This window comes from Eretmochelys imbricata, chromosome 1 (genome assembly GCF_965152235.1).
Source record: "Eretmochelys imbricata isolate rEreImb1 chromosome 1, rEreImb1.hap1, whole genome shotgun sequence".
Classification (NCBI taxonomy): domain Eukaryota; kingdom Metazoa; phylum Chordata; order Testudines; family Cheloniidae; genus Eretmochelys; species Eretmochelys imbricata.
Genome location: NC_135572.1, coordinates 227,023,664 through 227,037,516, shown reverse-complemented (window position 1 = coordinate 227,037,516; position 13,853 = coordinate 227,023,664). Strand labels below are relative to the sequence as shown.

The 13,853-nt window shown below is 48.3% G+C and overlaps 1 protein-coding gene across 1 annotated transcript in view; it reads left to right on the top strand.

Moving 5' to 3' along the window:
• Positions 1-2,192, top strand: part of CRACR2A (calcium release activated channel regulator 2A) — a 90,456-nt gene extending 88,264 nt beyond the window's left edge. The window contains exon 18 of the mRNA XM_077825034.1: positions 534-2,192. Within this exon, the coding sequence (XP_077681160.1) occupies positions 534-624 (91 nt within the window). The 3' untranslated portion in view covers positions 625-2,192. The remainder of the gene's footprint in view (positions 1-533) is intronic.
• The last annotated feature ends 11,661 nt before the right edge of the window (positions 2,193-13,853 follow it).

Genomic DNA, 13,853 nt, shown 5'->3' with positions numbered 1-13,853 from the left:
TCCCACTGAAATTAAAGGGAACTTGTGCTCCTAAATCCTATGGGCATTTTTGTAAAGCTTCCCCAATACACTTTGAACAGGAGGGAAACTAATAATGAATGGCAGATATTGGAGACTGTACTTCCTGGCAGGAACCTTCAGGCAAATCATCATTCCTGCTGAAGTTTGTGAAACTTTGGGGATTTGTTGAACTTTTTGACCAGTGGCTGCAAACAATGAATAATACAAACCCTCCAAATAACAGCAATGGACTCGCTGCTTTGATTCACAAAAATATTCACAAGTTGCAAACGATCAGCGCTAACTGCAGCTTTCCAAGTAAACGAACAAAATAGATTTTGCAATATAGCAGCCTTGATTTTTGTTTTATGCGGTGTGCTCACTTCCTCATTAACTCACAAAACTCTGTTGCTTTCAATTCACCTCCCAGTCATCAGTGCAAATTAGCCATGTCCAACTGATGCTGTGGGGTTTTTTTCTTGTAGCTGTTATTGCCTTTTCCTGAGCATACTTTCTTTTTGCATCTTTCCTAGGATTTTAAAGGAACAGGAAGATAAAGTGAAAGAAAAAACTGTTCAGCTCCTGCAAGACACAAAGAAAAAGTCTTGTTGTACCAGACTGTAGAAGACTAGGGTACATTTAGACAACAATCACACATCTTCTGTCACACTACAGTGCATCATCACATCTGCCTTACCTTCAAACTATGTCTTATCCTACTTTGTGAATGTAGCAACAGAAAACCTTTAAGAACCTACTGCACACTTACTTCTCACTCTTTGCAAAGATGAAGGCCTTAGGATTACTTAGATTGTAAAGGCTTCAAGGCAGGGGCCATCTTTTTGTTATGTGTTTCTATATCACTTAGTACCATGGGGCCCTGATCCATGACTACCGTGGGGCCACGATCCTAGACGCTACTGCAATACCAATAAGAATAAGGAATCTACTTAGAATAGGAAGCTAATTCTCAGAGGGCCTAATCATAGACGCTCTTACTTGAATAGCCCTTACCTTTTGAGTAGTCCAGTTGGCTTCAGTGGGATCGCTCATATAAGGTTAGCGTTTGCAGGACTGGAACCCTAATCTTGTAGCCTCAAATCTTGGTTCCATGTTGATCTTCTCTAGTTGTATCTGGTTTGGGTTTTTTTTAAATTATTATTATTTAAATTTTAAGCACAAACAACTAAATGTAAAACTCTGTGTTAAGGTTTTGAGTGTCAATATACAAGAGTGAAGGAAAGAAATACTCAGGATTCTCAGCGTAACATTAACTCATCCACACTACACATCTCTAGTATGTTTATTACTCGTGACGCTGTTTGCACATGGAGCCTCATTGTGGGCCCATAACTCATGCTGGGGTGCCTTTACATGACTCAGTGATTCCTGTGGGACTATTCATACAAATAGGTTTTCACCAGTGCCAGTGTGGGTTTTACAAATGGCCTATACAGCAAGCCAGACTCTTAGATGTCACTGGCAGATGGCTGTTGTATCAGACTTATGGCTGACACAACTCCTCCCTCTCACAAGGCTCCATCACAGAAGGTTTAGCATAAGATAGTCCAGGGCCGAAATTTTTGAAGCTGTCTGCCTAAAGTTAAACCAATGTGTTTGGAGAAATTTTCAAAAAGCATCCAAGGGACTTAGGAGCACAGACCTCACTGAAATTCAGGGGGATTTATGCTCCTAAATTCCTTAGGTGCTTTTACAAAAATCCTCACTATGCACCTAAATAAATGCCCTGATTTTCAGCAGTGCTGAGCAGCCAGCAGCTCCCTTTGACTTTAATCAGAGCTGCTGGGGTCACAACACTTGAAAAATCGCACCCTTTCTGTAGGTGCAGGCCCGCCGACAGCAATTCCGGGGCTCAGGGCAGAACAGTCAATGGGCCCCCCCGCACGCACAAGCCTGACATTTGGGAGGTGCTGCGCCTGCCCTGGCTGGTGCTCAGCGAGCTGCCAGCTGCACTGCTGGGCGCGCTCTTCCGGCATGGCCAGGGCTTCCACATGCCCACCCGGTAGGGCTGCCAACTGTCTAATCACGCAAACCCAAAGACCCTTGCCCTGCCCCTTCTCGGAGATCACGCCCCATCCCGCCCCTTCTCTGAGGCCCCGCTCCCTGATCACTCCGTTCCCCCTCTCTCTCTGTCGCACACTCTCCCCCACCCTCACTCACTTTCACCAGGCTGGGGCAGGGGGTTGTTGTGCGGGAGGGAGTGTGGGATGCAGGCTCTGGGAGGGAGTTTGGATGTGGGAGGGAGTGAGGGGTTGGGCTCTGGGAGGGAGTGTGGGTGTGGGGTGTGGGCTCTGGGCTCGGGCAAGGGGTTCAGGTGTGGGAGGTGGTGCAGGGTGCAGTCTCTGGGAGGTAGTTTGGGTGCAGGGTGCAGGCTCTAGGTTGGGGCAGGAGCTTTGGGTGCAGGAGTGGGTGCGGGGTGCAGGCTCTGGAAGGGAGTTTAGGTGTGAGCTCTGGGCTGGGACAAGAGGCTGGGGTGCAGGAGTGGGGCAGGGATCAGCGCTTACCTCAGGCGGCTCCCGAAAGCAACCAGCACGCCCCTCTGGCAACAGCTCCTTGGCGGGGGGCCCAGAGGGTCTCCACGCGCCGCTTCCCACAGGCACCATCCCCGCAGCTCCCATTGGCTGCAGTTCCCAGCCAGTGGGAGCTGCAGAGTCGGCGCTCAGGGCGGGAGCAGCAGCGTGCAGAGACCCGCTCCCCAGGGGCCGCAGGGACATGCCGGCTGCTTCCAGGAGTGGCGCAGAATGAGGGCGGGTGGGAAGCCTGCCTTAGCCCTGCTGCGCTGCCAGCAGCGGTGGCAGCCGCTGGGGGCCCCCCAGGCTCTTTAAAATTGCCTGGGCCCCTGGGTAATTACCTCTTTTGGGGCCCCACCCCTCCATCAGCGGGCCTGTGTACGTGCCTAACTTTAGGGACCCATCTTAAAATCTTGGCCTAGAACAACACACTGAATTCATTTTTCCCTTTGGACACCCTGGCGGAATATGAATGAAATGAGCAACTTCCAGCAAGAATCTGAATCATTCCTGATGGTATTCTTCTGCGTTGCACACAGAGTGGTACTTCTATGCTTTCAGGAATTGATGTAAATGTGGATAAGCTTGCACAGAAGAAACAGAACCTGTCTCGGTTTATTTTATCCATAGAACAGAACAAAACTGAAGATTGTTTGCTATAAAAAAGGAAGATGATTTAAACATTATATTTTCAATCCATTTTCTAACTTTCAGACTTTTTTCTTAAAAAAAAACTTGAATAATAAATAGATTTGAAACCAATTTAATTAAAAATAAGAGACTGTGCTTTTATAAAAGACCAAAAGGCTAAACACTAGTTGTATATGTAGCTATTTTATTTTATTTTTTGAATAAAACCTTTAAAGTAATTCAATATGCTGTTGGAACGCCTGTCTCTCAAAAATATTCATCTAGACGCCAGTCACTGCAGAACAGGAGTTTGCAAACTTTTCCTTAGAGCAACCCCTCTCTCCATACGGCAAACCCACTTTGATACTCTCCCAAATAGCTTAGGCCTAGCCAGAACGTCTCCTTCCATCAAGATGGGATCTAATTCCTATTTAGCACTGTGGAATGGGAAATATGGTCCACGCAAGCCTTTCCCACTCTGGTGGGTCATGACACCCAGGTTGCGAATCCCCACTGCGGTGTTTAACAACTGAAATACAATGAAGAAGAGCAGCACAAGATTCCAAATGAGGGCAGGCTATTTCCTTGGCTTCCCAGGGTTATGTCTTTATACATAGAACCATTTTCTGGAGGTCAGCTATTGTGGGGAAGGGACACATTACCGTTGCACTGGGTTCTGAAAGTTGTTCCCACTGGGGATTTGCCCTAATGACAGCCATCCGTGCCCAGCCCTGGAAAGGAAAGCTGTTCCTTACTCCAGCTTGAAACTGGGGTAAGCGTCAGCAGGTCAAGGAGAGGCTTTGCCCTTCAGCTACACTGGGGATAAATCTCCAGTGCAGCAGCACCTCAGACTCATGCCCATCCTGTTCTCCTCTGGTTCAGAGTTCCATAGCCTAGCACTCTGCTGTCGGAAATCAGCCAGCTGCAGAGCCAGTCTCTGGGCAACCAAACAAGCGCAGCTGGCCTGTAGTAGCCTGCCTGATTGGGGAGAAGTGTCAGCAGGCCAGTTCTTGAGCCCAGTTTTGTGGCTGCTCAAAGAATTTGCCCATGGCTGTGATGGCTCCTGTGCCCGCTTGTTCCCAGTCCAGCGCCTGTCTTGCCCCACTAGAGGTAACCTGACTCAGACCCTTGGCTCTGATTTCTGACCTTGCCTCTGGCATCTGTGACCCTAGACACCTATTCCTGGCAGCTGACTCTTGTTCCAACCTCTGGGCATGGCACCCACATCCCGCTTTCTGTAACCAGACCTTAATGTCTTTTATCCAGTTTCTGTTAGACTCGGAAGGGTGGTTTTAGGTCCTGACTCCGATCTCACCAACGCTGGCTTTTCCCTTGTGTAGCTCCAGAATCCGGCCCCCTAATTTCTGGTTCCATGAAGAGCAGACTTGTCTCAGAGGCTCCACAGATGGGGGTGGTCTCTGAGGTCGCCTGGTGCTATTCCTCTAATGCTTTAAAGGCTAAGACAATATTCTGGTACTGGGGCAGGAAGCAGTAGGGGGAGCAGAGCACAGGTGTAGTGGGGCCTCTGCATCTACTTCTATTCAGGGTGCCAACTTGTTGTGGGGTAATAACTATCATGTGATGAGAATGAATTGCTGATTCAGAGTCCTTGACTCCAGACCTCTGCAACACTTCAGAACACTTCTGTTACTGGATTTTGTTAAGTACTATTTATTTTCTTTCTTCCATCAGACATTTACTACTAGTCATTGTGCCAGATTCATCCCTGGTGTAACTATTGATTTTAATGGAGATCCTCCAGGAATGAATATCAGTTTGTGTTCCCTGGGTCTGAATGATGCTGAAACCTCGTGATTGAGACACTCCACTGAGGAAGTATTTGTTACATTGAGTGAGTCTGATTCTGATCTCACTTCCACTGGTGTAACTCCATTGCATCAGTGGAGCTATTCCTGATTTACACAAATGCTCAGTAAGAGAGATCCAGCTCAACTTGTATCACTTCCCATTGTGGTTAACTGACAAGAGACAGTGTGATTGACAGTGTAAATGAGAAGTGGAGTGCGTCATTTCAATCTGTGTGAAAGCACTTGGTATTGATTGATCCTCTTCATTTACAATATACGTTATCAAGAGCACTTTAACTGCAGTGACAATAATTATGGAAGTGATGTTTTTATATGCCCAATCCTAGGTCAGAAGAATATTACTCCATCAGAAAGCATTAATGAAGAGTTCCACTTCATCGTCAGCACAAGTGGGAACCTGCTTTATAAAGTAGATATATGCAAATACAGCTGATTAGCAGCACCTTCCTAAACTCATCTTAGACAAAATGGAAAGATGCCCTTTTGATCTTTAAAATGACAAAACTTACAGGCATGAGTACTTGCAGTTTTGAAAACTTTAAAAGCTAGTACTTCAGCCTAGTTAAAGCTAAAACATAATAAACTCTGTTAATTTGAAAGGGGTAAAAAAACTGACTCCCCAGCTGGTCATGTTAGGATTGAATGGATTTCAATCGTTTTTTCATTCCAAGAGGTAATTTCTCCAGGTTAAATTTAAGGGGCATCGTGACCAGGCAGTAGTCCCACCCAGTGGTTAGATTCTGCAGCAGCAACCTCACTCAGGGGCTGGGAGCAGGGGAACTTGGGCCATCTCACTCTCCCGGGTCTGACCCAGAGGCGGGGGTGCCAGAATACAGGGGCAGGGGCTATGGGGACATGACCCCATCACTTTTTACTGGCCGTAAGGGCGAGTGAAGGGGGAAGGGCGGAGAGCAGTGAGCGGGAAGAGGAAGGGGGAAGTGGCAGCACAAGGGTGGGGGCTTAGGGGAAAGGGTCATATTACTGTAATAAGCTTTGTACAAAATATGCCTTGTAAGGTATCCTTTGAAACTTGCTGGTCAATAATAGCATGGTGAAATGTATATAGCAATATTATATATAAAGTTATGAACATAAATGCACTTCAGGCATGATTTCAGCTTACCAGACAAGTCTGGGGAGTAGATAAACCTGTTTCACAAAGACAAAGGACAAGCTGATGCCCCAGCCAGGTGTCATGAAAGCTGATGGGCCATCACCCAGGCCCACCGACAGCAATCCTGGGCCCCAGGGAGAACAGTCAATGAGCCCTCTAGAAAGGGATGGCTGAGGTTTGTTATGTGCAGGGCAAGCTGAAGCCAGGCCCTACACTGCTGCTGGCCCAGCCCCTGCGGACGAGTTTCGCCTAACATTTGGGAGGTGCTGCGCCTGCACTGGCTGGTGCCCAGCGAATTGCCAGGTGAACTGCTGGGTGTGCTCTTCCGGCATGGCCAGGGCTTCCACATGCCCGCCCGGATGCCTTCATCACCGCTGGTACCACCCTGCATGCGCCGAGGAGCCCTGCGGCCCGTCCGGGTGATTTAAAAGGGCCTGAGGCTCCCAGCCGCCGCTGCTGCTACCGTGGCAGCGGTGGTGGCCAGGGCCCCCCAGACCCTTTTAAATCATCCAGGGCCCTGGGCAATTGCCCCCTTTGCCCCCCACTGTCAGCGGGCCTGCCATCACCTAACAAGTGGCCATTCTTTGGCAAGGAAGCAGGACCAGGAACAAACAGATCTGCATCTTAGCAAACAACATAGTAAACCTCTCCCCCACCAGACTACATGTCTCAGCTGGAGAGAACTTCATCTAAGAGTCCCACTCAGGAAAATGCAACTGAAAGAGTGACTGAACTATAAAAGTGAGGGGCAAAACCACATCATGTTCTCTTGCTGTCTCTTTTCACCTATGAAGACAAAAGAAACGGCCGTTGGACTTTGGAAGCAGATCCTGACGTGAAACTTGATCAGCAATGCTACTGAAAACCTGTGGAGCTTTCACTTTGAGCCAAGTCTAGTTTGTTACATTTTGTTTGTTTAGGAAACATTTTATCTTTATTGTTCTTGTAACCATTTCTGACTTTAATGCCTCATTACTTGTACTCACTTAAGTTTATTTAACAAAAGCAGATAGGATTTTGTTTTATTCTTTATAAGGTGACCAGAACGCAAGAGTGAAATATCAGGACACCTTGGGCGAGCTGGTGGGGTGGGGAGGGGAAGAGAGAGACAGACACAGGTGCACAGCCCCGACCAGAACCAGAGGCACACTGGTCCGCCTGGCCCTGTGCTACCAGCGTGCCCCTTCCTGCCCAGCGCCCCCTGGATCCACTATGCCCAGAGCCCTCCTACAACCCTTCCGCCACAAACGCACAGTGCTGTGCACACACACACCCCACCCAGCGCCCCTCTGCCCACAGCCCCACCACAGCTGCCCAGCACCCCACACAGAACCCCCCACTCGCTAGTTTCCCAATACACACAGATTTCCCCTCCCATTCTCCCTGCCAGTGCCCTTCCCCACAGCCCCACCACCACAACTACACAATGCCCCACACAGACCCCCACTGCCCAGTGCCCTGACACACACTGATCTCCCCCACTTCCCAGCACTCCCCAACAGGCCCCCACTGTCTAGCACCCCAAAACACAAACCTCCCCCACTGCCCAGCGCCCTCCACGCTCTCACAGCCCAGCACCCCCCACAGACCTTCCAGACACTCACCATCACACCCTGCCCCCTTCCCTGGCCGCACTCACCAGCCCTACTGGGAGGTCTCTGGCTCCTAGGGTGAGAGTGGCGAGGGGAGTCTCCAGACTCTCCACATGCTGCACCTGCCACCAGCGCAAGCTCCGTGGCTCCCATTGAACGGGAAAAGCACCAAAGGGAACTGCTGGAGCCGCGGAGTGGGGCTTGCAGGCGCTGGCAACATGCAGAGCCCCCCCACACACCCTAAGAGCCAGAGGGATCTGCCAGGGAGCTAGGTGGGGAGTCCCAGCAGGGCTCACCTGGGGTGGCTCCCGTCCTGGGAAGCATCCGGCAGGCAGGTCCCTCTGGCTCCTAGGGTCGTGGTCGGGTGGGGGGGGCAGAGGGCTCTCTGCCCACTCCCAGTGCCTGCAAGCCCCACCCCTGCAGCACAAGGTGCTCCTGCCGGAGATGCCCCAGGAAGGAGCGAGTGGCAGCACCGCAGCTGCGGTCCGGATGGTCTCGATATTGGGACAAAGGGCATTCTGACCAATGTAAGGTCGGGACACGGGACAAGTCCCCTACAATTGGGACTGTCCCGATAAAATAGGGACATCTGGTCACCCTAATTCTTTAATCAAAACTAATCCAATGTTGCAAACTGTGTGGGTTACTCCAGTTAAGGTGGCAAGTTGTTGTATATTGTTCCCTGACAGGGACAATGGACCTTTGTTATCTGAACTGTCCAGGAGAGGGCTGGACAGTGTAGTATAGAACAACACATTTTTAGGGAAGATCTGAGATTGGGAGCGTGTTGGAGTCTCCCTGCAACTGATAACTGAGGCTGGTGGAAACCAGAGAGTGACTGAAGTGTGTCTGGCAGGCTGCAGCTACACACAGATGCTCAAGGTGTAACCTGGATGCTGGAAGGCTGTTTGTGAGCAACCATAGTGGGAGCTACAGCAACAAAACATAGTGAGGCACCCCAAAATTGCAGCCCAGGGGTGGTCTGGATTGCATCCCAAAATGTCATCACAGCATCTTTTGCTTTCTTCTTCAGGCAGTGGTCTCTCATCAATCCTTCCTTGAACTTGCTCTCTGTTGCTAGTAGTCCATTTATTATAAATACTCTGGGGAACTCCTTTACCAGACACAATTTGGGGAAAAGAGAGGCCCTAATCAGAAATGATCAATATGAAATACTATCTCTACCAAGTTAAAGTAAATCTCATCATGTGTGATGGATGGTTAGTGCTTCCTTCACAATGTGACAATTCTCCAGAGCCTTACTCCATTGTCTTGTCTGGGGTTTTTGAAATTATTTTCTTAGAAAGATGTTTATCTTTTAGGGGAATGGATCTCTAATAACTAGCAGTCAAGTGTCTTAATAAACCCTACTTGATATACCCCCCATGTTATTTCCACAGTCAATATTTTTCTATCATATAATTAGCATCTTACATTGAATTTTCTCACAATTCTCTATTCATCTGGTTTAATAATAATAAAAAAAGACCAAAAATTCAGCCTCCTATTTAGACCTGTAGGGCTAGATTCAAAAGAGGAATGTAGGTGTTGCAATACCTAACTTCTAGGCACCCTGCTGCCTAGTGGAATTCACAGCCCTGAGTTAGGTGCCCAGACTCCCCATAGACTGTGTGGGGAGAATTTGGCTATGTTTACACTATGAGCTAGGGATGTGATTCCCAGCTCGAGGAGACATACTTGGGCTGGCGCTCCTTAGAACTAGTATGCATAAAAGCAGTAGTGTAGCTACTATGTAGTGCTGTGAATTCTGGGCACCTAGCCAGTGCCATTGCTTGCCACGGCCCGTGCTAACCCTGCTACGCTAAAAGAAAAGGAGGACTTGTGGCACCTTAGAGACTAACCAATTTATTTGAGCATGAGCTTTCGTGAGCTACAGCTCACTTCATTGGATGCATACCGTGGAAACTGCAGCAGACATTATATACACACACAGAGACCATGAAACAATACCCCCTCCCACCCCACTCTCCTGCTGGTAATAGCTTATCTAAAGTGATCATCGCTAGCTCAGATGAGAGCTAGTGCGAGCACGTCTACCCACGCTGGGAAGCACGCCCCCAGCTTCAAGAGCAGACGTAGCTTTAGGCACCTGAAAGAGGGATTCACAGAAGCTAGAAGCTGAGTGGGAAGACACCTAGCCTAGCCAATAGGAAATACTGAGGAGAGGAGTAGGGCCTAATCCCCTCCCTCAAAGGAACTTTGGTGCCTAACTCCAATTTTACTGAAGCAGGGACTGGACCTTGCGTCGCATCCCTCCTGGGTGAGCGTTCTATAGAGGCTATAGAGTCATCCTCATGCTCTCCGGCCCAATAAATATTTATATAAACAGGAGAGAGCCCTCCCTTTCCCCAGAATAGCCAATAGCCCAATGACACTCACCTGAGAGGGGGGAGATGCAGGTTCAAATCGCAGCTCCAAATCAGGTAGAGGAAGGATTTGAAGCTGGGTCTTGCATCGTGTTTCCTCGAAGCTGTGCGGTTGTGCGGCCGCCCAGGAGTGAATCAAGTGCCGTGCGCTTCGTTAGCAGAGCTGCGCATGGCGGTGTGTGCTCAGGTGCCCCTCCCTCCGCTGCTCTGCTGCTGCATCATTGCTCCTGCCCTCTGCCTTGGAGCCCCTGGCCAGCTGCTCCTGGGACCTTCCTGCTTGCTGTGCAGGGGCCAGGGGCTCTGATGTCCAGGTATCCCCTGCCCCTGTACCCCAACTCTGCAAAGTGGGGGAGGGGAGACAGGGCTAAGGAGCAGGAGAGCTGCTGGCAGCTGCTGTGGTTTGAGGTTTCCGGTGAGTGCCTTAAAGAGACAGTACACAGTCTCTCATAGACTTCCCCAGCAGCCAGCACACACACACAATCTGTGTGTGTGTGTGTGTGTCTCACTCTCTCTCACACACAGATTGTGTGTGTGCTGGCTGCTGGGGAAGTCTATGAGAGACTGCGTACTGTCTCTTTAAGGCACTCACCAGAAACCTCAAACCTTTCACGCTCACCTCCCAACACATACTTCTGTTGTTGTTGTTACTACTTGGTACTTCCTCCAACGCACATATATTCTCTGCAATTTTATTCTGTCACAGTGCTGTTTGCCTGGTCTATGCATTTCATAATTTTATTTCTCTTACGCTTAAATTTAATTCTTTGAGTAGTGAGTTCCAAAATGCCTAACCTGTCCTGGCTGGAGTAATTATCCCTATGGTAACGGCGGTGTGTGTTCAGGTGCCCCTCCTCTCACTGCTCTGCTGCTGAATTGCTCCTGCCCTCTGCCTTGGAGCCCTGTTCAGCTACTCCTGGGACCTTTTGGCTTGCTGTGCAGAGCAGGGAGAGCGGGGAGGGGGGCTTAGGGGACTTTACCAGTGGCAATGTCGGCACCTTCAAGGTTAGGTGAGCAGTGGTTTTGCGAATGTCAGTGGTGCCTAAATGTTGGACTTAAGAGCCTAAAGTGGCAGTTAGGTGCCTAAATCCCTCTTTTCAGAGTAGCAGCCATGTTAGTCTGTAGCAGCAAAAAGAAAAGGAGGACTTGTGGCACCTTAGAGACTAACAAATTTATTTGAGCATAAGCTTTCATGAGCTACAGCTCACTTCATCGGATGCATGCAGTGGAAAATAGAGTGGGGAGATTTTATATGCACAGAGAACATGAAAAAATGGGTGCTACCATACACACTGTAACCAGAGTGATCAGGTATTACCAGCAGGAGAGCGGCGGGGGAGGGGAAGGGGCGGTGGAATCAAGGTGGGCCATTTCCAACAGTTGACAAAAATGTGTGAGGAACTGGGGAGGGGTGGGAGGATAAACATGGGGAAATAGTTTTACTTTGTGTAATGACCCATCCACTCCCAGTCTCTATTCAAGCCTAAGTTAATTGTATCCAGTTTGCAAATTAATTCCAATTCAGCAGTCTCTCTTTGGAGTCTGTTTTTGAAGGTTTTTTGTTGAAGAATTGCCACTTCTGGGTCTGTAATCAAGTGACAGAGAGATTGAAGTGTTCTCCGACTGGTTTTTGAATGTTATAATTCTTGACGCCAGATTTGCATCCATTTATTCTTTTACACAGAGACTGTCCAGTTTGGCCAATGTACATGGCAGAGGGGCATTGCTGGCACATGATGGCATATATCACATTGGTAGATGTGCAGGTGAACGAGCCTCTGATAGTGTGGCTGATGTGATTAAGCCCTATGATGGTGTCCCCTGAATAGATATGTGGACACAGTTGGCAAAGGGCTTTGTGGCAAGGATAGGTTCCTGAGTTAGTGTTTTTGTTGTGTGGTGTGTGGTTGCTGGTGAGTATTTGCTTCAGGTTGGGGGGCTGTCTGTAAGCAAGGACTGGCCTGTCTCCCAAGATCTGTGAGAGTGATGGGTCATCCTTCAGGATAGGTTGTGGATCCTTGATGATGCATTGGAGAGGTTTTAGTTGGGGGCTGAAGGTGATGGCTAGTGGCTTTCAGACTGACAGAGCCAGAAGAGTCCCGAGAAGTTACCTACTACAGGACAGGCCCAACAAAGAAAATAACAGAATGCCACTCAAGGCTTAAAAACATGCATTTAATTCATGTGGTGCAACTTTGTGTGTAGACAGAGCCTAAAGTCCACCAGTCATTTAAACCAGAGATGGCTTCAATCCTCCTAAAAAAGTGGAGTATTTTACTCCAGAAGGGGATCTGCTCTTCTGACTGACTTCTATCTCTGTACTTACTATGACAGACTATTACTTGTCCCTAGTGCTGTATAATATGACCTTGTCTGTAGATGAACTGTGAATTAAACCCAGTTGTCCTAACTTTTAGGTCTGTACTCTATCCAGTGGGCCGTACTGTATTACCTCACTAGACCACCTGAGTTCTGTACTGGGCTAGACTCCATTTCTACAGGCAGTGCCATCAGGAGCAAGGCCTTAAAATCCCATAAGAGTCCTACATTTAGAAGCAACTGACTTTCCTGGGAGATTTAAAGAAGATTTAGAGCAGAAACAAATATTACAGATAAATGCCATTGCATGGAACTGGGTCTCTGTGACATTTTTCTCTGCCATGCAAATGTTGTATCACCTTGCCCCTGTTTACTATTTCTTGTTTCTCTCTCCTCTTTGCTTTGGTTTTGGTATTTTTCTCAGTATTTTTTCATAGCATGAGTTTCTATTCTTATTTGACTGGAATTGTCCTAGTTCTCTTTGTTAATCCTCTCACTCCTAGTCCTTGCTTTGTTTTCCTTCAAACAACAGTAATGGGTTAATCAAAAAGGGAAAACCATCACTTTTAAAATATCCTGGGTGATGGCGGAAGAACATCCAGCAAGGGTCAAGGGAAAGTGTACAAAGGTGGCATAAAACTCATCTTTGCTCTCCCTGACCCTGGAATGGCTGGTGCAGGGTGTGACAGCTTGAATGGCGCTCCAAGTTACACCAGTTGCTAATGGCCAAAACAGCTGCAGGGGATCACCCCAGGAATAGCTCAGTCAAAAGGCTTGACTCCAATGCCTTGTGTATTGTGCAGAGCTGTGCCAAGTGAATGTGAAATGCTACCATTCTGATTTACTAGTGTTTTCCACTCCCTTTGTCCAGATCTAAAAGACTGTACTGTACAAGGTGCATGACAGGAGAGAGGCAGGCCCTTTGACTCAAAACTATCAACCATCAGCGATTGCCACAGCAGCCCAGTATCACATGCACACGCATTTGGGAACTGCAATAATGCTAGTGCTCATCTCTTTGATACATGGCAGAAATCACTAAAATAGATCTTCTGTGACAGGGCTTCCTTCAGTCTAATCTGAATAAAGACATTGACTTGTATTAAGCCCGTTCTCTGATCCCAGAAAGAGAGGATGCTGGGGTGGAAATGAGCTGGCCTCACAGCTCACCTATTAAGACTTACTATTTATAACCTCACATTTGAGCCATTTTGCATAATGGTGAAAGGCATCAATTTTATGATGAACCCCTACTTTTGTTAAGCTCCGGTGGCAGGGCTGGTGGTTTTGGATCATTGGAGCTTTGGGTCAAGTACCCAGACAGGCACACGCTACGCAGTGACAGTAGCTCAGTACATAACCGGGGGATAACCTGATGCAGAGAGTACCAAACTAAGAAGAGACCTAGTGTGAATTCCTGGCCCCACTGAAGTTAGTGGGAATTTTGCCATTGA